Source organism: Nelumbo nucifera, chromosome 4 (genome assembly GCF_055504915.1).
Source record: "Nelumbo nucifera cultivar China Antique chromosome 4, China Antique-T2T, whole genome shotgun sequence".
NCBI classification, from domain to species: domain Eukaryota; kingdom Viridiplantae; phylum Streptophyta; class Magnoliopsida; order Proteales; family Nelumbonaceae; genus Nelumbo; species Nelumbo nucifera.
In genome coordinates, this window is record NC_142652.1 from 34,608,433 (window position 1) to 34,632,612 (window position 24,180).

At 39.4% G+C, this 24,180-nt stretch overlaps 1 protein-coding gene and 1 long non-coding RNA gene across 12 annotated transcripts; both read right to left on the reverse strand.

Moving 5' to 3' along the window:
- Positions 1–810: 810 nt before the first annotated feature.
- On the reverse strand, positions 811–5,527 carry LOC148792156 (uncharacterized). Its single transcript, XR_016085124.1, has 3 exons — positions 5,307–5,527; positions 5,096–5,276; positions 811–2,664 (listed from the first exon to the last, which is right to left on the reverse strand). It is a non-coding gene; the product is annotated as an uncharacterized LOC148792156 (long non-coding RNA).
- Positions 5,528–6,810: 1,283 nt separating this feature from the next.
- Positions 6,811–23,827, reverse strand: LOC104607373 (UNC93-like protein 1). Of its 11 annotated transcripts, none has more exons than XM_010273009.3 (6): positions 23,255–23,809; positions 11,051–11,330; positions 10,309–10,355; positions 7,352–8,683; positions 7,200–7,254; positions 6,811–7,099 (listed from the first exon to the last, which is right to left on the reverse strand). In XM_010273009.3, the coding sequence occupies exons 4-6, from the start codon at positions 8,518–8,520 to the stop codon at positions 7,097–7,099; spliced, it is 1,227 nt and encodes a 408-aa protein (XP_010271311.1). In that variant the 5' UTR covers positions 8,521–8,683; positions 10,309–10,355; positions 11,051–11,330; positions 23,255–23,809; the 3' UTR covers positions 6,811–7,096. The 11 variants fall into 11 exon arrangements, with proteins under 11 accessions (XP_010271311.1, XP_010271307.1, XP_088760066.1 ...); XM_088903945.1 differs by having other exon boundaries at positions 7,063–7,099; positions 7,200–7,259; positions 23,255–23,812; XM_010273005.3 differs by having other exon boundaries at positions 6,811–7,254; positions 11,051–11,335; positions 23,255–23,827.
- Positions 23,828–24,180: the final 353 nt, after the last annotated feature.

The window sequence follows — 24,180 nt, forward strand, 5'->3', positions numbered from 1 at the left end:
CAACAACATACAAACAATATAGTACATTATTTGTGAACCAAATAAAAATGAATACAACCAAGGATTAAAGTATTGATACGACACTCCTAATACAGGGTGTCTTGTATCTGTATCCGTGGTCATGGATACAGAATACACCACGATTGGATATGTATCCCATGATCCGATACACACCGATACGGAGGCGTATCCGTGCCTATTTTGACAAAACTATATATTGATGACTACCTTTGGATTGTTTTTCATCTTTAATAAAAATTGAAAAAAAAATAGTATTATGAAAACTGAAATAAATCATTTAAAATTAATTTTCTAAAAAATTTAATAAAAACTAAAAATTATAAAAATAATATATTTCATCTACCTTAGATGATTTATATATTTTATTTTACACATAATTATATGTTAAAAATGAAAACATAAATAATAGAGTTATTATATAAAAATACTAAATAAATATTTTTTTTCCAACAAAGTTAATGGAAACAAAAACTTATAATTATAAAAAAACTGAAATGAATAATTTAAGATTTAATTTTCCCCAAAATATTTAATAAAAACTTAAAATTATAAATAATTTATTTCATATACCTTAAATGATTTTTTTGTTTTATTTTACAATTATATGTAAAATAAAAGCATTATATGTTAAAAATGAAAAAACTATTTATTATTTAAAAAGAGTAATTATTTAAATTAAATACTAAATTAATAAATATTCCCAAAAATTAATAACAATTAAAAGAGTGATAATTATTATATGATGTTTGAATGTTCTAGAGTCACGGTATTGTTTATTGTAATATTTCTCTTCATATAACCTATTGAAGTATGCATTTCTCATGTGTTTATATCTTATTCATAGATAATTCATCCTTTGGTTTAGTATTATTAATGTATTTGTGTGATTTGTATGCATTTCCCTAACATATCCAAAGATTTATATATCTTTCTTATATTTCTAAAGTGTATCTATATCTATATCCGACTTGTCTGATACCGATACTTTGATCCTTGAATACAACCGTGAATCAAACACCCCTGAAATGAATTGAAAATAACTTTTATGAAACTTGAGTATATAACTTTTTAATAAACAGATAATACTAGAACCAACTAATAGCGGATGCATATTAATTCTATGCAGACGTAGAATTGGAATGGGATGAATAACAAGAAAATGTTAGTTACTAGCGGTGGTAATTGGTCGGGTTGGTTTGGGTTTAATTTGGATTCAGCTTCAAAGGAATGTATGAGTACCCGGTCCTGTAGAGCTCGGTGGTACCTGGTCCTGTAGAGCCCTTTGCTCCTCGGCCGAGTCGGTTGTGGCTCTTGGCCAACTCTACTCCGACAAAGGAATGTATGGGCACCCGGGTGCCTTCCGCTCGATGTGTCGTTGTTGACTCCAAGGGGCGGAGTTCGTTTACTGCCCTCCAGCCATGCGTGGTAAGGGCGTCATTCCCACCGGGATTTCTGTCTAAGCTGCGCTGGACCTCGGCCGTTATCGTCTGGCTAGGTCGTCGTGTGTGTAGTCCTTGGCCGTTACAGTTTGGTCGAGTCCTTTGTGTGTGTTAGCGTGTGTGGTCTTCCGTCGTTAGAGTGATGAATCATGAAAGTATACTAACAAAAAATCTACAAGACCTCTCATAATTAACCGAAGAGTGATGAAAACAATAAAAAGTTAAATAAAATCCTTTTACAGATGGGCACATATGGATGATGTTGTGGCCTAGGATGGATCGAGGACAATAAGATAATTTTGTTTCTAAATCGAAAGGTAGTTGATGAGTCTGAGGTCTATCGTGGTCGGGGGCTGGTAGGTCAGACCTGCGAAGAGAGAAAAGACGTTAGAGCCTCTGGGCGCTAACTCGAGGCGGAGATTCCGACGATTAAATTAATACGGGAGTAGTAGGAGGTGGATGAGACCCGAGTAAGGAGTCCTCAAATAAGGTCACACAAAGCAGTAGAGCTCTTAGCAATCCAGAGTCTATATGTTTATCTTGAGAGGATTGCCCTTATTTATACTTGAGGCCGCTTAGAGGTAGGTGGGCTCGGACGGTCAGGATGCGGTCCAGCCTTGAAGAGCACGGCCATCCGAAGCCACCACGTGCGGCTGCACCATTGGCTCCGTGTCACACGCCGACCTCTTTTCTGCATGTGCCCTCATTAGGTCCGCCCTGAGTGCCACTGCCTGCCGCGTGCATGCGCGATGTGCGCCTACATCAAATGAATTCAAAGAAAAAGAGAGGAGAAAGAAGGGTAGACATGGATTGTCGCACCATACAAGGCACAAGCTACGAGATTCAGAACTACTGAATCTCCTTAGACCTGTTCACGGGCCAGGCTTCAGGCTTGGCCCATGAACATTTTACATTGCTTCAGACTCGGGCCGGGTCGAATCCATTCAAATTTTGCAAAAGCTCAACCGGAACACAGATCATGAATAGCAGCTCTATGTACAACCAATAACTACAAGAAACAGAACCAAAATAGACTTAAACAGATCTAGATGAGCAACACAGCACTAAGAAAGCAGATAAAACATTTTGTGAATTTGACTTCAAAGCCAACAACTTTCCATCCTTTCTGCTTAGCAAGAGAGTACTGAATACATAGCAGTCAGCTCAGCTTCATAACTGTCCTTAACCATACCCAAAGAGCCACCTACAGCCACAACAAATTTATCATCATTAAACACAGAAAAGCCAAATGATACAAGTGAGCTCAGAATTGTTAGAAAATAGGTTCATAATATAAGTGAAAATATCAAAGGCATACCCCAAGGGCTTGCAATAAAATGGCTCTTGTGAAAGGGCATGAACAAAACAAATGCAACAAACTCTATTAGAGACGATCCCTCTTTTATACAACTCATCTTTTACAAGCACAAAACCCCTAATAATTCCTTATTGAAAAACTTTGAATCTAGGTGAGACTTTATCATGTTTCCATTTACATAAGCACAAATCTTTAACCGAAAAATTCCCACCTTATCATGACCCCTTCTAAAAATATGAGTACTTATGATCTCATGAGTCTTCCCGTCTGAAAATTTTGAAGCAATTTTCTCTCTATTCCAGGACCCCTCTCCACTGGAGTGATTAAATCAAACATCCTTGCTAGGGGGACCCATAGGATGTTGCTAAAGAAGAGTTTTGGCCAATCAGAGCAATGTTCCACACATTCAAAGAAGAATCACAATGAACCTGAACCCCAATTTAGTGAAAAAAAAAATCAAGTAAATCTTTTCCCATAGATTTCCAAATATTAGAAGCTGTAGAACCAATCTTTTGGGGAATTTTCTCATTATTTGTGAGATATGTACTCTTTAGGCCTCTTCGTTTTTCAGGAAGTAGGGGCAGAAATGTTGGTAGGTCCAATGGAAAAGAAATAAACTCACATTCATTTTTTGATATTAGTGGGTTCCACAAAAAAGAATGATTCTCCAAGTAGCTACTTTACCTGGGAAAGTAATAGTCTCTTTAGATTTAGGTAAATTACTGCCATGCACACCAATAATCACTAATACATTATGGGACAATCCCTTCAATAATGTCATTATTTTGGATAAATCAGTCATTGTACACGTTTACCTAGAGAATAAAAGAACATTGATAAATACTCTTATCCAAATAAGTGTTTCTCAATAAACATTTGTCTGGATAAGTACATTTACTGAAATGCGAACGAGGCCTTAATAGTTTCACCCAAAGATTGTTTTCCCTAATCAAAGATCTCCAAACTAACTAATTAAAGCTTCATTCACCAACATCCCTTTTGAATCCTTAAACCCCCTTCCTTGCACAAAGTCTATAACAACTTAACCATTTCAAAGAATGTTTGCTCTCTGGCTAATTCCACCAAAATCTTCATTGAATTTTTCTCATTACTCATTATCATTTGTATTTCTTTTAGAAAATTGAACACTCATGCAGTGAATGGGAATGGTTTGAAGAACAGATTGCACCAATACCTTCCTTCCCACATAGGATGAAGAAGAATCCTTCCAATTACTAAGTTTAACTTTCATTCTCTCCAAAATAAATTGTAAAGACAGATTTCTTTCTTCCAAATTAAAGGAGAGGTTTTCAATTGTCTTCCTAACATTTCACACCTTTGTAGTGGGTGCTCTTACTAAGCAAAATTCTAGATTTATTAAAATTATTAGATAACAATTCAGAAAGGTTTGAAAACTCTTTTAATAAATGTAAGAAATTAGCATCTTCTAACCTATTAACTTTTTCAAAAAGAACATCACCAACAAACAAGTGAGAAATAGGAGGAACATCCTAAGTGATAGAAACTGCAAGAAGCTTAATCTCTTTATTAGCTTTCAAAATCAATCAAGACATCAATCCTCGAATTCACATCTGCACCCCCATAGAGTGTGTCCCAAAAACGTCCCACAGCACATCCCAACTGTGTATTGAAAACATCTCCCAATGATAAATATGGGAGATGCTCCCATGCACGCTGATATGTGCATGTGGGGTATTTTTGGGGCACGCTCTGTGGGGAACAGGTGTGAACTTTCAATCCTCACAAAAACCTAAAGTCCTAAGGGCCTACAACAATTATCCCCATTCAATAGTGTCATAGACTTAGACCCAACATAAGGGCCATGGTTTCCCCACCAGCAAGAATTTCTAGATTTCAAGAAATACACAAGTTCTTGGGTAATAATAATATTATCAAAATTAAATTCACTAAAAAGAGGAAATCCATTTATCTAAAGCTAATTTAAGTCTAGATAAAATTTAAGACATTACACAAGCCAATAGGCTTATAATATTTAACTACGCTCAGATCAGAGACCTTAGGAATAAGGGTAATGAAAGTGTGAGTAATTCTCCTTAAACAGCTTTTTATTCGAAAAGAATTTGCATAAAAAATCATAAATATCCCCCTCACCCCATCCCAAAACCTTTGGTAAACAAGGGCAAGTATCCCATCAGGCCACATAACAACAGGACGCACCTCCTCAATAGTAGGGATAGAAACCAAAACTTTCATTTTCTTGATTATTTATGATAGGATCAAACAAAGTTATGATTTCTCTAAAAGTAGTTCTCCTTTGGATGAAAAGACACCACACCTCCAAGATGATAACAGATCAGCTACAAGCCCAAAGAAGTGGCACCACACCTGATGTGAGAAAGGGCAGTAAATTAACAAACAGTTGACAGATTCAGCTGCTGATCTGCAAAACTACAAGTTTCCTCAAATTTTAAACCTTGCTTCAGCAAAACATCCACAGTTTTTGAGGTAACCCGTACCTTCCAAATCCAAGACTTGGTAACCCGTACCTTCCAAATCCAAGACTTGGTAACCTTGATACCACACCCCATGACAGCAGAATAACAAGATTTTGTAGTGAAGAGTTTATTCTTTTCACAAGCCCACAACCTATGCATCACTCGAGCTCGGATTGACTTCAACTTCTCGTAGCGCATCAGCAGATTTTGCAAAACATCCACATCCCAAACATTAAGATTCCTCCTAAAGCTTGGGGTCCAAATTAAATGGCCATTCACAGTCTTCATGAACTCACTTACCACACCATCTCTATTAAAAGCATAGAAAGCAAAGATGTCGATACACCCGATACGTACAAACCGGTGCATCGAGTGTTTCGCTACTTTATAACTTTGTTATTTTAAGTTTTCTTTTTCAAAATTTCATGAGGGGTTAGTTTTAAGCATGCCTAACCCCTGAAAATAGTCAAAGTTTGTAATGTTTTTGTTTGGGATTTTAAAAAGTTCCTGATACGATACGACACACCCGATATGAAACATATACTATCAAACTTTTAGACCTTGTATGGAAAGTCCTCGGATTGGGGCTGACCAAGTACCAAATATCTTCCCAAAGTGAAGCTCTACTACCATCCCCCACTTTGAACTTGATATGCGTCAGAGACTCTTCTCTCCACCCCCCATCTCTCATAGACAGAAGGGAAGAGGCGGAAGGGGTCTAAACCTCGGAAGTGACGAAAATATCCTTCGCTCACGATGGTGCAAACTTAGGCTTTTATAATTTTAACCTACAATGAGGAAAATAATCCAGTATTTGGTTTTACGAAATCATCGACCCTTCTAAATTCCAACTTCCCCAACATCAAGCATTTGCAAAAAGCCATAAACTAGTCTGCACTTTCAGTTTTGTATAGTTGTTGGACTTCATCAAATATTGTTCTTAATTTGACATTCCCACGTCTAATTTGATAAACGCTACCATATTCTATTAACTGATAAATTTTGCCTAATTTAAAGGGCAGCAAAACAATGCTGAGATTGGAAATAAAATATCAGAACATGGTAGTAATGTGTTTTGTTACACCAAGATTAGATATTTAGATAGTGTTGTAAGACTCAAACCGAACTATAAACTGGAATGCCCCACAGGTCCCAGTCTTAACAGTTAATTAGGTGGTTTGCCCGTCCAGCCCACAAAAAACCACCAAAATCATCATCATTCAATAGGACCCGATAAGGCCACCAGTTCAAAGCCTTCACAGTCCAACCCGTCCAGTCTGAGCTAAATCTACATTGTTCAGATGTGCATAACCATGACTAAGCATACCGATTTTTTTTTCTTTTGGTGAGGATTAAGCAAACGAAGTAAGATTCATTAAAGGCAAAATCCGTGATGCATCAACTACACCATGCAGCAAAAAATGTGAACCAGTGATTAAACAGCACCTCACAATTGATATAATAATAAGTTTATCTTATGAAATGTGAACCAATAAAATATAACTAGATCATGTGACATCTTTAATGTGATTAATTGAAATCTTGAATCAACATGGAACAAATATTAGTAAATGCATTAAATTATAAATACATGATGTGGATTAGGTTTCCAATCTTAATCAGAAACACAAAAAAAAAAAAAAAAATTGTATGCATAGCTCTGAGAATTAATTGCTTCTTTCCTACAAGAATTTCTGCCAAAGGGCTAAAAAATGAAGGAAAAAAAAAAAAGAGATGTATGGGATTTATTGGGTGGACTTATTAAGCACGTTCAACAGCAAGTGGAAGTGAAGGTCGAACAGCATCCTCAGTGATTCCCTCCTTAGCTTTGTTGCTGTCCTTTACTGCCAACATGATTAGCAACAACAGCAACGGATAGCTTAAAGTAGTAAGAGACCAATTCACAATCAACTGGGACAAGAAGGGGACGTTGTGAGTATCAACCTGCCAAGCAACAGCGGCTCCTGCGCTTTGCACTCCCTTGTAAAAACCACTGTACCTACACTTAGCCAATGATGAAACGCGTATAAAAATTGTACAGAGTACAGGCAAGGTATTTTGAATTTCACAGAACTCGTAATCAATATGACAACTACCTGCTAAGTGTCTCAGAATCGTCAGCCAAGGATCCAATCACCCAATAAACCAAGCTCTGGAACACGGCATCCAACAAGCCATAGCTGAAATACAACACAAACGGCCCAGCATAATCCACTCCTGAGTTCTTGAAGTCTAATTTTGCAGGGAGATTGTGGCGAGAATATGTCAACTGCTTGGCAAGCCCACCACCCCAAATAGCGGTCCCAAGCAGAGCAACAATCCCAACCCCGACGAACCCCCTAATCCTCCGACTCTGGAAACTAAAATCCAAGATATAACCAATACCTATCGATCCCAACATCTGGGCTCCCCAATAGAATACGTTGTTCAAACCCCTGGTCCTCAGATTAAACAGAGCCCCATTCACATTATTAAATTGGTAGCTGTAGAAGAAGTTGCTAGCCCAGGCGGCTGGAACTATGAGGATCATCTTCCAATTCAGGAATAACTTGAGAATTTCAATGGCCTCAGTGGAGACATTAGAGTACCTAATGCTAGTACACTTGGTGCCATCATCGCGAATGACACGACTGGGTGGCAAGATTGCCAAAGAGAGGATAGCACCAGCAGACATGAAGCACATGAAGACAATATAAGTGGAGTCATTGACAGTAGCAGCTTCAATGCGGTGGTAATTGAGGATAAATGGAACCAACCCACCTATGACCCCGCCCATGTTGAAGATGCTCCAGAAGAGTGAGATATAGGTGCCCTTTCGTGCTGGAGGAGGATAAGATGTCATGATAGCACCCTGGCCAGCCCACAGGAGGCCAGCACCAACACCAAGAAAGGCACCGGCAACAATGGCAAAGGTCTGGTCTTTGTGATGGTTGTAGTAGAGGAAAGAACCAGCATAGAGGACATAAGTGCAGCATCCAGAGAAGAGAGTGAGATGGGGCCCGAGGATGTTATAAATTCCACCGCCAAGAATGCCGAAGACGGCAAAGGTAGTGTAGAGGGCTGTGTTGGCATTGTTGGCAGCTGTAGGGTCCACTTGACCACCACCTCCCATGCCAGAGAGGGCATTGAACATACCTGGACAGCAGAAGCATACTAGCCCAGTCATGCTAACCTGCACCAGGGGTGAGTTGTACCTGAGAAAGGACCATCGTGGCACTTGTGTATCTGCTACTTCTTCATTTACTGCTTTCCCTTCCAAACCCATAACTGGTTGATTCAGATGGATTCAGAAACAAGGACTATCAGGGGGACGGAGACAGCGTTTGCGCCCGCACCCTTAACAAAAATTCAGAAATAAAGGATGTTCAAATTGATCTTGGCTCTTCACTTTAATTGGACTTGTACTAAATCATTAACTAGCAGCAAACCTGGGAAATGAGATAAAAGACTTCGGTAAAAAAAATTGAGGGTGGATATAATAATTAATTCTTCCAAGATTATAATATGAGACCCAGTCAAGCCTCAGTGCTGGGAACAATGAAATTCTACTTACAGCATTTGGATCTTAAGGATTCATCAATGACAATGGCACACATCATAAACAGTCATGTTCAAGAAGATGCAATTTCTGTTTATGTGGATGGATCTTTTGATCCAAATACTGGAAATGCTGCTACAGCTTATGTGATATTTTTAAAAGATGGTGAAGTGTTGGATGCAGCAGGAAGTATATGCAAAGCTCACAGAAGTTTGGATGCCGAGTGATTGGAAGCAATCAAAGTTAAAAAACCTAGTCATGTTATTCTGTTCTCAGATGCTGCAAATGTGGTGGTGAAGTTGCAGAATTCTCATATTGAGTGTGACTGGATGGAGCAACCTCTGAAGGATCAAGTCTTAGCTATAAGTAAATGCTTTCAATAAGTCTAAATCTGATGGCTCATAATATAGCATATGATGTGTGTAAAGTGGCACCAACAGAATTTATCAATTGTCAGAAGATGGTCTGGATGAAAACCATTTTGCTGTGTTAATATAATGCTCTGTTTTTGGTTTTTGTACAAAAAAAGCATATATGTAGCTCTGTCAGAACCTGGAAAGTTTATAAGCTCAAATTAAAAATAAATAAATAAAAAGGAAAAATAAGTTCTTCTCAAAATGAATCCCAACATTTCCAAAGCCTGCTTCTTTTCAACCCAAGAAAACACCAAATAACTCCAAACCAATAGTCCACTTAAATGATAAAAAACGAAGGCCAAATAAAGCAATACATATGCTGGATCAAGGAAGAATTGCAAAAAGAACCTAAATGTAGCTTAGGGAAATACCTATTGACAGGCCATTACTGCCGAAAAGAAAGTCAGTAGAGAGCTTAAATAGCATATAGAAAATGGGCCATGGATCCCATTTTCTACATGATATACTCAAGGAAATACCTGATTACATGATTTAACTCCTAAATGTTGACACTTATTACACGAGTAAACATTTCATTTTCATTGAAGATGAGGCACAATCAAATGTTCAATGTCCATGACCAGAAGCCTATCAATAGTCTCTCTCATAAAAACAAACAAATATCTATCCATTAATCTAATTTAGCTTCTGACCATTATCTCTAGTACTACAAATTTTGTCAAAATTTCATCTTGGTGTATGGTTATGACTTGTACATCTTCCTAACCATTTTTTTAATATGTTTATCTGTATTTGTTCTGTTCATTAAGGTAGTATTCTTATTGAAGATGGATTGTTTAAACCATTGTGACTCATATTGCATCTTCCTCAATTCCTTTTATGAATTTGAATATCCTCTTTTTCATTTTAATGCAGCTTCCAGATCTATTTGATTGAGCTTTTGAAAGAAGTTCTCGAATGAAGATTGATTAGAAATGCAAAAAGGTTAATAAACAAATAGTGGAAATGAAAATTGCTGAACAGTTAAGAAATTGAATGCAGGGTATACAGGCATCTTTGAAAGAAAAGTAAAATGGTAAGACCACCTTCACTCGCATAGTTTTAACTCAGAAATCCCAGGTTAGAATCGGTGTTTCACCTGTGTTTGCCTCTGCCTCTGTCCAATCTAAGTAGTTTTGCCAAGACCTGTGAAGTATTAAAAGAATGATGTATGTTGGAGAACAAAAATGGGGTACGAAAAAATTTTGTGAGATAACAATGGAGCAGTTTTTAAGAATAATTTTGGTAATGAAGAAAAAGGTAAGAGGAATCCATGAATCAGCCTAATTTACCATGGAAGGTTATCTTGTGCAAAATCCAGGTGAAAAGAAAGGGTTTTGCAGAAACAAGTGATCCATGGGAATATTACTATTTATTTTTACAATTAAATAAGAACTTTATTATAAAAGGAAGGAGGACCAAAAACCTCAGATTACATGGGGGAAACTATACATGCAGACAAAAACCACAATATACATCAGTCAAATTGGAAAAAATTATGGCTCTCTATCCATTACAAGATTCAGAAAATTGGATTGAAAAAAAAAAAATCCCTTAACATTTATAGAAAACTTAGGAATATTATATAGATACATGATTTGGAAATTTTATAGCTGGAATAATGCTTTTTTAGTTTAAGTTTATATGTTTTGAAGTTCTGCCACAAAGGAACTAATGAAGTGACTATATTAAAAAATGTAAGATTTAGTTTTCTTTTATTTCGAGAAAGGCCATCATAGATGAAACATCAGAACAATACAGTATAGACCAGCAGAAATAGAAAAAATAATTCCTACAGTCACAGACCATTTCAAATACAAAATGACAGATAATGGACTTACCTTCCTATAATCTCTAGATATATACTTGTGATGATAAAATCTGCATTGTTCATGGTGATTAGGTCAGCAGTACATTGGCAAGAGAAATGGTACTTTTCCTCAAATTTCTTCCAATAGATATCAAAATCCAGATATTTTGTTTTCTTCAACGCATGAGTAATGCATAACAGGGAAAACAAAAGCATAACAGAGTAAGCAACCCACTGTATGATCCTGTTTATACTGAACCATTTCCCATGATGAACTGAAAGCAGAGTAAGCTTTAACTCTCACCCCTTCTCTGCACTTGAAAAAATCAATAATCACTTGATCCAAAATATAAGTGATTAACACAAATGAATTTAAGAGGAAGTGCAAAGGAATTTGAGGAAACAACCATTAGAAATTGCTATTAGTTGAGCATATGATCATAGCCAATAAGAGAAGAAAGAAATATGAATGAAGATGTCCTCATACCTAGAAAACTAAGGTAGTGTGCACCTACATGGCTGGAAATTGTTTAAGATTGGTAAAATTTTCTATTTGTGGAAAACAGATGAGAGATCACTTGATGTATCTAAAACAATCTATAATGAAGTTAAGGTTAAGAGGAATATATGGTGGTTTGTGGAAAACAGATGAGAAATCATTGTAGCTTTCCTCCTTCTCACTGTAGCCATTTGTTTACTTGTGATCCAGGTTCAGGCGACCAACAATCCCAACTGTTGGAACATCCCAGTATTCACGATCGCAGTTCTGGTCCAAAGGGAACTTCGCTGGTCATAGCAGGGGACAAAGTTACAGCAAGCCAAGAAAAGGAAAAACGGAAAGTAACTAAAGTTATAGAGATGGCAGGGAAACTAGGAATTCACTGTAGTGGAACCAGTGGGATCTCGAGCTTGGAAAGAAAGAACACAAAGGAAGCTTGTCAGCCTAAGGAAGTAAATGATTTAAAGCAAGGAAAAAGAAAAAGAACCAATAGGGAATTAAAGCATCTGCAATGGGGGATAATGGGCCAAAATGCAGATAGCAGAGGGGAAGAGAGTAGAAGATTAAGGGAAAGCCAGCTAAAGTCAACAAATGAAGATATTGAGCTGGAACGTAAGGGGGTTGGGTGGTGATGTCAAGAGAAGCATAGTGGAATACACGTTGAGAAGAGAGAATCCTGACATAATTCTCTTGCAGGAAACAAAAAAAGAATTCGTGGACAGGAGATTGGTAAAATCAATTTGGGGAACAACAGGCAGAAATTGGGCAGCCCTTCCGGCCACAGGCACCTCAGGAGGGATTATCATAATGTGGAGAGATGTAGTGTCCGGAGTAGAAATAGACAAAGGTGATTTCATGATTTCAGTCCTGTTCAATAACAAGGAAGAACATTTCACCTGGATCCTAACTGTGGTTTATGATCCAAACACCCCCTCAAAGAGGAATCAGTTTTGGGAGGAATTGGATTCCCTTCATGACCAGGCAGACATCCCTTGGGTTGTGGGTGGGGATTTCAATGTCACTAAATTCAGTTATGAGCACTCAAACGGGAAAAGAGTAAACAGAAGTACGAGGGATTTCTCCAAATTCATTTCTAGACACAGGTTGCATGACCTTCCCCTTGGAAATCGTAATTTCACCTGGTCCAACATGCAGGAGAATGCTTTAAGGTGCAGGCTAGACAGATTTCTAATATCACCAGAACGGAAAGATCTCTATCCATTGAACTATCAAGAGATCAGGCCCCGTTGCATCTCTGATCATTAGCCAATTGCTCTTACCACAAATCTGAAGCTTCAGGGAAAACCCCTTTCAGATTGGAAAAATTCCGAGCTGAGCATAAAGATTTTTCCAAGAAGGTGGCAACCTGGTGGGAGGAATGCAAAGTGGAAGGCTGGCCAAGTCACAGATTTCTGGAAAAGCTAAAGTATGTGAAAAGGAATCTAAAAAGGTGGGGGAAAGAGGAATTTAAAGCTTTAAAGGAAGAGGAATTACTCTTACTATTAGAATTAGAAGACTTGGACCAAAAGGAGCAAATTGGCCAGTTAGAGGAGAGTGGAAGAAGGACAACCATCTTAAGACAAGAATGGGAAAAGGTGGTAAGGCGTGAAGAAGTGTATTGGAGAAAAAAATCAAGGATCAGATGGCTGAAAGAGGGAGATAAAAATTCCATTTCACATATATGCTTCTGGAAGGAGGAAAATGAATCACATCTCAAAAATAAAAATCAAGCAAAGAGAGAAGGAGGACCCCGAAGAAATCTCTAAAGCCTTTGTAAGTTTTTTCAAAGATCTCTATTCAAAGACTGAAAGTAGAAATTCTCATCTAAGTTCTTGGGAAGGTTCAAAAATTTCAAAGATAAGTAAAATCTGGTTAGAAAGGGAATTTCAAGAACAAGAAGTGATAGAAGCAGTCTTTAATATGGACGGTGACAGGGCACCAGGGCTAGATGGATTTCCTCTTTTTTTCTATCAGATTTTCTGAAATACCATTAAACAAGATCTGCTAGAGGTGTTTAAAGACTTTTACCACTCGGCCATATTAAATAAGGAGAATAACTCCAACTTCATATGTTTGATTTCAAAAAAACAAGGTACTCCTGAAGTGAAAGATTTCAGACCAATCAATTTAGTGGGAAGTGTTTACAAAATTCTAGCAGAAGTGCTGGCTAGGAGAATAGAGGAAGTTCTAGGTGAGATCATTTCGCCTAATCAATTTGCATTTGTAAAAGGACGGCAAACTGTCGATAGCATTCTGATAGCACACGAATGCGTGGAAGAGAGGAAAATGAATGGCAAGCCGGGGGTGATTATGAAGCTAGACTTGGAAAAAGCATACAACAAAGTGGATTGAGAATGTCTATTAGAAACACTAAGGCTAATGGGATTTGGAAGAAGATGGATACAATGGGTGGAGGGATACATTAAAACCACGTGGTTCTCAGTTCTAATCAATGGGCAACCTAAAGGCTACTTCAAGGCTAGTAGGGGATTAAGGCAAGGATGTCCCCTCTCCCCCTTACTCTTCACTCTCATAATGGAAATTTTCAGCCAATTGGTGAGGAAGGCAAATCTGTTAGGGTTGGTGAGGGGTTTCGAAGTTGGAAGAGATTCAATTCAGATGACACACCTTCAATTTGCAGACGACATTATGATGTTTTCAGAGGCTGGAGAAGACAATGTCGTCAACTTGAAAAGGATCATAATCTATTTTGAATGGATTTCGGGGCTCCGTGTTAACTTCTCTAAGAGCAGTATTGCAAGGCTGAATGTAGCAAACATTTAGTCCCTGTTAGTGGTGTTAGTGAAGGGGTATTTTGGTCTTTGCACTTGTTGAGAATGTTGATGTGTATTGTTATGTTAGTTCGAGTGCCTCTTACTTAAATAAGGGCACTTAAGTCTTTTCCAATAAGTTAATAATATAATAACAGGTTTGGCCGAATCTAGGGATAACTTTTTCTCTAATTCGAACCAGACCTTCTCTCTTTTCTCTCTTCTTCTTTCCTCTCCTACTTCTACTTCTTGCTGTTCACTTTACTTTACAGTCAATGAACAAGACAGAATTCTAGGGCAGGTCGAACTTCAACATGGTATCAGAGCCACATTGAACAAATCAGACTTGCTAGAATTCTGTCTTCTACGCATTCGAACTAGGGTTTCTCTTGGGTTTCTCAGCTGTGAGTTGGAGACTGGGAAAAGGGCTGAAAAGGAGTGATCGCCCTCTTCCCTTGGAGGTTCCTATGCCTCCGATTGTGTCGTTGGTGATTGGTTGCTGTGGTTTCTAAGTCCTAATTAGGGCTGGTACGTGTGGTGCAGTGGTGTCTCAGTCCTTCGTGTGGTTGGCCTTCAGGCAATGAGGTAAAGTTTTTTTTATGCATATTTTCTGTTATGGAATACATGAGAGGTGTAGTACAGTTCGTATGATGGGTTTTCAGATTGCAGTATGCTAGGGTTTATTCTGGTTTGTGTGTGATTCGAAGAGCAATAGTATCTACTTAATGGTGAAACTTCCGGTAGCTGTGGATTAGGGTTTGTGGTGTTACAAGTGTGGTTTTCAGCATTTAATATTGCTGAAATTAGTGTGCAGACTTCGGTGAGTAGGGTTTGTGGTGTTGCAGTTTTCAACATTTAATATTGCTGAAATCAGGGTGCAGATTTCGATGAGTAGGGTTTGTGGTGTTGCAGTTCTCAGCATTTATTACTGTTGAAATCAGTGTGCAGATTTCGGTGAAGTGTTTGTGTGTAGTGTGCAGTGTGTAGTGCTCAGAATTCAATGATAAGGGAGTTCGGCAATGGCAGATAACAGTGATAGTAAACCTATTGTCATGATATCTACTGACTACCTGAATGTCCAAATGACCTCCATTAAACTGAATGGAGAGAACTATGTCCCTTGGGCCAAATCTGTAGAGGTTTTTCTGAAGGCAAAGAAGAAAGTGAAGCACATAAGAGAGGAGAAACCCCCCACTAATTCTCAGGAGTATGAAGACTGGGAACAGGAAGACGCACAGATCATCACATGGTTGTGGAACAGTATGGAACCCAGAATCAGTGTGAACTTCATGTTTCTTAACACAGCCAAAGAGGTGTGGGAGATGCTAAGAAACTGTATTCAAGTCAGGATAATACCACTAGGGTATATCAACTGTATCAGGAATACTTCAATCTGCAACAGGAAAATCAAAGCCTTGAGGAGTACTATGCCAGTGTGAGAAATATCCGTAATGAGTTAAACGTCTATCATCCTCTCACTTCTGATGTCAAAGTTCAACAGCAACAACGAGAGCAACTTGATGTGACACGGTTTCTGGTGGGGCTGAAGTCTGAGTATGAACCAGTACGAGCCCAGATACTAGGGGGATCTGCTCTTCCATCTTTAGAGGAGGTGTTTGCTCGTCTTCGGAGGGCTTCCATTAGATCTATGGAATCTAATGTCTCAAATAAATCAGCATTTGCAGTATCGAGAGGTCGAGGTGGAAGAAGTGGGGCTCGAGGAGCCCAGCTTGGCAGGAGTGGTAGTGGTGGACCTACACATATCCGTGGTGGTGGTCGTATTGGAGGCAGAGATTCAGGGGGAGCTCGTGGTAGAGGACGTGGCTCGGGTCCACGGAAGTGTACTGTGGTTTGGATGGACATACTATTAACTACTGCTATGACTTACATGGTCCTCCCTCGACGTGGGCCAACCATGCCATGACTAGTGACACTAGTTTCAGCTCTAGACAGGAGAACCGATCAGCTGATCCGATGCCTTCTACTCCCTCAGATGGTGCAGGCAAGGAGATGGTGAGTGTTCCTCGGGATGAGTATGAAAGGTTTGTTCAATCCAAGTCACAGCAGAACACAGCTACCTTTGCACACTCAGGTATGGCTTGTTTGGCATCCACACCCAACCCTTGGATTATTGACTCTGGAGCCTCCGATCACATGACGGGAACTCCAGGTGTGTTTTCATCTCTCACCCATTGCTCAACATCACAATCTGTTACCCTTGCTAATGGCTCCACATCATCTATCTGTGGTGTTGGTAATGTTGACCTAGACCCCGTATCCCTATCCTCTATTTTATTTGTACCTAAGCTTCCATTTAATCTTATGTCTGTTAGTAAGCTGACCAAGTCCCTTAAGTGCTCCATCACATTTTACCCCTCTATGTGTGTTTTTCAGGATCTCGAGACGGGGATGAAGATTGGTGGAGGGCATGAAGCCGGTGGACTGTATTATCTTGATGGTGGTGGAAGAACGTCAACGGCCCTTCAGTCATCCATTTCTCCTCTCCAGTGGCATTGTAGATTTGGTCATCCTTCGCTGAAAGTGTTGCAGTCCTTAGTCCCTTCATTGAGTCAACTTTCTGTTTTAGATTGTGAGTCATGTCAATTTGGGAAACACCATCGTGTTCCCTTTCGTTCTAGGGTCGATAACCGTGTGTCGAGTCTTTTTTCTTTAATTCATTCAGATGTTTGGGGTCCTTATAAAGTGATGTCATATAATGGATACAGATATTTTGTTATTTTTGTTGATGATTGTTCAAGAATGACGTGGCTCTATTTAATGAAAGAAAGAAGTGAATTATTTGCCATCTTCCAGAAATTTTATGCTGAGATCCGCAATCAATTTGGCGTTCAGATCAAAATTTTCCGTTCTAATAATGGTCGTGAATACTTGTCTTCATCTTTTCAAGAATACTTGGACCAACATGGCATTATACACCAAACTTCCTGTGCCTACACTCCGCAACAAAATGGGGTTGCTGAGAGAAAGAACCGACATCTTGTAGAAACGGCACGCTCCCTCATGCACCACATGAATGTTCCCAAAACCTTTTGGAGCGATGCAATGCTCACCTCTTGTTTCTTAATTAATCGGATGCCCACGTCTATTCTTGATGGTCGTTCTCCTTTTAGTGTCTTATTCCCCAACATGTCTCCGTTTCCGCTTCCTCCTCGGGTATTTGGGTGTGTCTGCTTCGTTCATAATCTGGGTCCCGGGACTGACAAGTTAGATGCACGTTCCCTGAAGTGTATCTTCCTTGGCTATTCCCGAACTCAGAAAGGGTACAAGTGTTATCATCCCAGTTCTCGTCGTTCCTTGGTATGTGCTGATGTTACATTCTTCGAGTCTACTCCGTTCTTCGTGGGGTCCGGTGATGCTGCTTCCTCCACATCACCACCTCCTCTTCCTCTTCCTGTGGCTGATCCACCTCCTCTGGTTCCAGTCATGCCTACGTCCTTGCCTCCGGTGCCACTGTCTGTTGACCGTCCACCCATCCGTCACGTGTATACACATCGCTCGCGTGTACCGACTGCAGCTCCTCCGGCTTCATCACCGTCGATAGATCCAGCTCCAGCTCCAACACCAGCTTCCGACCTAGATCTTCCTATTGCCTTCCGGAAAGGTAAACGTACCTACACCCTTCACCCTATTTCCTATTTTGTTTCACTTACTCACCTTTCCGCCTCCCATCGCCAGTTCATCTCTTTGTTATCCTCCGTGGTTGTTCCTAAGGATGTCCAGAAAGCCCTTACCTCTCCAGAGTGGTGTCGTGCTATGGAAGAAGAGCTCTCTGCTCTGCATCATAATCACACTTAGGACCTCACCGCTCTTCCTCCTGGGAAGCAGGCTGTCGGTTGTAAGTGGGTGTATAGTGTTAAGTACTTGCCAGATGGTCGTGTTGAGCGCCTGAAGGCGCGGCTGGTTGCCAAAGGGTACTACTCCCAAACCTATGGCATTGACTACACAGAGACATTCTCCCCGGTTGCTAAGATAGGGTCCGTTCGTGTCGTCATCTCCCTTGCAGCTATGTATGATTGGCCTCTACATCAGCTAGATATCAAAAATGCCTTTTTGCATGGTAATTTGCTCGAGGAGGTCTACATGGAGCAACCACCAGGGTTTGTTGCTCAGGGGGAGGATGGTAAGGTATACAGACTTAAGAAGGCTATATATGGACTTAAACAGTCCCCTCGAGCATGGTTTGGTAGGTTCAGTGAGGTGATCAAGAAGTTTGGTATGAAACAGTGCTAAGTTGATCATTCTGTCTTCAGTCTTGACTCTTCGGCAGGCAAAATAATATTGGTGGTGTATGTGGATGATATCGTTGTGACTGGGAATGATAAAATGGGCATTGACAGATTGAAGGCATTCCTACAGGAACACTTTCAAACAAAGGACCTTGGCAAGTTGAAATATTTTTTGGGCATAGAGGTAGCAAGATCTAAGCATGGCATTAATTTGTGTCAGAGGAAATATGTGCTTGATTTACTGGAAGAAACAAGGTTGTTGGGTACTAAACCGACTGAGACACCTATGGAAACAAATACGAGGCTGAGCAGTGATATAGGTGAAGTATTTGAAGACCCTGGCAGATACCGACAACTTGTAGGCAAACTAAACTATCTAACCATTACTCGGCCAGATATTTCATTTGCGGTTAGTGTGGTGAGTCAGTTCATGCAAAAACCTTTGGTCCCACATTGGAATGCAGTGCTAAGGATTGTGAGGTATCTAAAAGGAGCTCCTGGTCATGGCTTGTTGTACAGGAGTGGTGGAAAACTGGTAGTAGAAGGGTACACTGGTGCTGATTGGGCAAGTTCTATGTCTGATAGACGATCTACCACAGGCTATTGCACCTTTCTGGGGGGTAACCTGGTAACGTGGAAAAGTAAGCAAACAGTTGTGGCAAGAAGCAGTGCAGAAGCAGAATATAGGGCCATGGCACATACTGCTTGTGAATTAGTGTGGCTAAGGAACCTTCTACAGGAGATAGGATATGACATCAGTACTCCAATGAAGCTCTATTGTGACAATCAGGCAGCGGTTCATATCTCTTCCAATCCGGTGTTTCATGAAAGAACCAAGCACATCGAAGTTGACTGTCATTTTGTGAGAGAGAAGGTGCTGAATGGAGTGATAGAAACTGCATATGTTAGTACGGGAAACCAGTGGGCAGACTTGTTTACAAAAGGTTTGAGTCGGGGGAGAGTGGACTACATATGTAACAAGCTGGGATTATATGATATATACTCACCAGCTTGAGGGGGAGTGTTAGTGGTGTTAGTGAAGGGGTATTTTGGTCTTTGCACTTGTTGAGAATGTTGATGTGTACTATTATGTTAGTTCGAGTGCCTCTTACTTAAATAAGGGCACTTAAGTTTTTTCCAATAAGTTAATAATATAATAATAGGTCTGGCCGAATCTAGGGATAACTTTTTCTCTAATTCGAACCAGACCTTCTCTCTTTTCTCTCTTCTTCTTTCCTCTCCTACTTCTACTTCTTTCTGTTCACTTTACTTTACAGTCAACGAATAAGACAGAATTCTAGGGCAGGTCGAACTTCAACAATCCCTAAACAATTTTAAGGAAATTCTTGGCTGTAAAGTTGAAAGCCTTCCTTTCTCCTATCTTGGAATGCCCCTTGGAGGAAACCCGAAGACTCAAAGTTTTTGGGATCCAGTAATAGAAAAATGTGAAAAAAAAAAAACTGGCCACGTGGAAAAGAGAATACTTGTCCAAAGGCGGGAGACTCACCCTAATCAAAGCTTCTTTGGCAAACTTGCCCACATACTATCTCTCGTCCTTTCGAATGCCAATCAAAATTGTCAATCAGCTGGAAAGACTTCAAAGAAATTTTCTATGGAGGGAAGTAGGGAAAAGGGATTTCATCTCGTGAGTTGGTCCCAGGTGTGCAATTCTAAGGAGGAAGGTGGTTTGGGAATAGGTCATTTGAGAGAAAAAAACACAACTCTTCTGAGTAAATGGTTGTGGAGATTTCCTCGGGAACCAGATGCCCTTTGGACTGAGATCATCAGCAGCAAGCACGGGAAACATGCAAACGGTTGGGATTGCAGGTTGCACTTGAACCAGACCAAGGACATAAACCCTTGGAAAGGTATACTCACAACCTACCAAAATTTCATCTCCTTTATCAGATACAAAGTGGGAAATGGGGATAAAATAAAATTCTGGACTGATGTTTGGTGGGGTGACTCTACCTTGGCTGAATCCTTTCCTCGCCTCTATAGCCTTACCCGAAACAAAGAAGCTCCCATCTCCCTTGTCCTATCCTCAACTGGAACCTAGATTTTAGAAGACCTCTGAGAGAAAATAAACTTGAGGAAATATCTAAATTCATTTACACTCTCAGAGAAGTGTACCTTTCCCCAAACACCCTTGACACTCGAGTTTGGACCCTACACCCAGCTAGTAAGTTCTCAACCAAGTCCTTCTTTAGGCCTCTAATCAAGAAAGATCAGTTAACTAAACTTTTCCCGGTAAAGATAGTCTGGTGCACTCACATTCCCTCTAGAGTTTTCTTTTTTGCGTGGGAAGCCAGTCTAAAGAAGATCAACACTTTGGGTCTTCTCTAGAAAAAGAACCAAGGAAGGTCCTATTTATCCCCTCATGTTTGTTGTTTGTGTTTAAAAGCCGGGGAATCAGCCAATCACATTCTGATCCACTGTGAGGAAACCAGAAAATTCTGGAATTTTTCCTCAACCTTTTCAATTTTAGTTGGACATTCCCCGAACATGTGATAGACTGTCTAAGACAATGGACAGCAAGAAGGTTAAGCAAAAGAGGAAGAATTCTATGGATTTCCGTAGCACATGCCATCTTATGGAGCATCTGGGAAGAAAGAAATAACCGAATCTTCAACAATAGAGAAAGAAACTTTGAGGAGCTATTGTCTATCATCTCCCATAGAATTTTCGTTTGGACCTCCAACTTAGAGCACTTTAAAGGGGTTCCACTTTCTGACCTCCAAAGAAATGCTGCAGAATTTCTGTTCTCCAAACAGCAATCCTTAATCCTCCCTACCCCACACTCTTCTGTGACAGAAGGGGAGATAACCTTGCACTTTGATGAAAGCGCGTTTGGAAACCCAGGTGCAGCAGGAAACGGTGGAATTTTCAGAAGAAGAGATGGCACAGTTATTTGGGCTTTCAGTGGACCAATAGGGATAGCCTCTCCAACAAAGGCTGAAATTATGGCAGCACTAACTGGAATCAGGATTGCAAGAGATCTGGGTTTTCACAACATCACCATAAAAGGAGATTCAGCAAATACAATCAGGTGGCTAGCTGACCATGGCAGTGGGCGATGGGCTTTAGATCATTTTTTTGACTGAAGCAAGGGATATCCTTCTCAACCTAAATGCACAGCTGGGTTGGATCCCTAGGGAGCTAAACACTGAAGCGGATGGTCTAGCAAAAGCTGGTGTTCACAGGGATGTCTTGTTCAGTGATAGTTCTCTTCCTACTTAACTCTTGAGTTGTAATTTCTGTGTACATCTTCTTATGTACCCCTTTTCTTCTTCAATAAAGTTACCATCTTTTCGAAAAAAATATATGGTGGTTTGCAAATCTAGAAAGTTGATAAAAAGGTTTGGAGAAAAACACTAAAGATGATGATGTTGGTGACCTTATGGAGTATGAAACCAAGATTAAACCAACAACGGGAACAATGACTTTAAAACAACTTAGTTTCAGTTCATGGGCTTCAGTTCTTCAATTAAAATAAGAATATTGAGATGAAGAGAAAACCAAATAAAATTAAAATGAAATAAACCTACGTCATGAAAGGAACCCATTTCAATAGCAATTGAAATAACAAAAATTGAATGTATAGGCTCACATACACATTACAGTGGCTGGAAATAAATAACAACAAAAGCTGACATTTAGATGTAGCGATTCTTAGCCCCCGTTTGGGAGTGCTTATAGGAATAATAGGATAAGTGCTTATCCTAGTAAGCACTTATGAATGTTAGGTGAAAAGGCGCTTCTTTCAAACAGGGGTAGTATAGGCATTTTGAAAATTACATGGCGGGCCAGAAATGCAATAAGTACTTTTTCAAAAAAGTGCTTGAAAAAAAACCAAAATTTTGAGCATATTCAAAACAGGCTTATTTCCTGAAAAAGCACTTAGTCAGACTTATTGAGTTATTTCCCAAACACAAATAAGTGCTTATTGGTGTGGTCCCAATGTAAAATAAGTGTTTTCCAATAAGTGCTTAAAAATAAGCACTCCCAAATGGGTCCTTACTTGGCCAAGGCAATTTCATTCATTCATCTCCAAAACATTGATGTTTACAACCATTTATATGCTAACATAAATTTACTCCTTAAATTAACTTTTAACTTGAAGAGACTCAAAATCAACAACAACAACAACAAAGCATGAAGGACACATAAAGAATACGACCATAGTTGGACTGGCACAAAACAGAGTTAAATGAGCCACATTTTCAATTGCAAAGTCCATATCAGCCATATGACCTACCTTGCATTGGTGGGTTTCACAATTAATATAAGCCATTCAAAGTTCTAAAATCTTTTAAAATGTTTCTAATAATAAGATTGGTTCAATGTTCTAATGTTTACTGAGTCGTAGATTTAAGTCTAATAAAAGTTATTTTCAAGTTATTTATTTATTAATCTACGTAAGCAGTAAGCACCAGTGTTGTAAGACTCATATAGGACCCAGTGATGCAATCGAATTCGAATTCAATTCAATAATCTTACTGGATATCCGATTAGAATTCGACTCGATTTGGATAAACATGTTGATTAACTTGAATCGTTGAGGAAAGTTTGATTTACCGTTAAAAAAACATTCTGGAGGTTTTGCTTTATTGGCTTAATGGACATGAACAGAGCCTGAAAGTCATAAGGAGAAATACCGAATACACATACCACAAAACATTTTATTAGTAACAAGCAAAAAGCTGGAGATGTTATACCTGATACCTCAAAAGAGGCCGGTGGTGGCGGCGACTGGATATATCAATTCGAACAGGAGTGAAAAAAGGCTGAGGTGGTACTCCGTAGGTACAGTTCAGTTCAGTTCAGTTCGTCTATCCACCAGTTCAGTTCAAACCGGAGAGCTCTGTTAAAAAGAAAAACGAAGGGCGAACCGATAAAATATCAAACCAGAGCGAGCGGCGACACCGGCCAGCGGCAGAGTGTAAGAGATAGATTAGGGTTAATAGGCAACTTTAGTATTAAATTTCTTGCACGAAACTAAGACAGGTATCAGCTTTAAATAGTCAAATATTGACGACAGTTGAAAACGAATAACGCATCATGCAAATTTTGGATGAAAGTCGATAACATTATCGCATATATATAATGGCGAGTTAAGATCTTCTGCAAAAGAATTCGTATTTGTTCCTCACATCACATCACAGTCGTGTATTAGTAATGTAATATCTTCCCGTGATAATAAAATGGGAATACACCGTACAGAATATTTTCAATGGACGTCTGAGGAGCAAATCTAGTCTCGCAACAAAGCGACAAACGGCCATTACAGTTGTACAACGGGAATGAGAAGGGAGATATTCTCATATAATATTCACAATTTGTAGTTGGGACTTTTACCAAAAAAAAATTGTGGTTGGGTTGGGGCATCGTTGAAAGCATTTGATTGGTAGCAGATCTCAACCCTGTATATTGGATTGCGTGATGAATTGGGATCTGATATTCACAGTACAGAGCATTTCTCACACCGACCTTACAGCTGTATCCCACCGTTTATTAGTAATATGTCCCTATCAATAATAAATACAAGTATTAGAAATGATTCATATGTCAGGATATGCCGTTAGGTCGATGGGAAAACTAGGAATCGAAATGGGATGGGTTCGGAGCGGGGATCATATTCCCG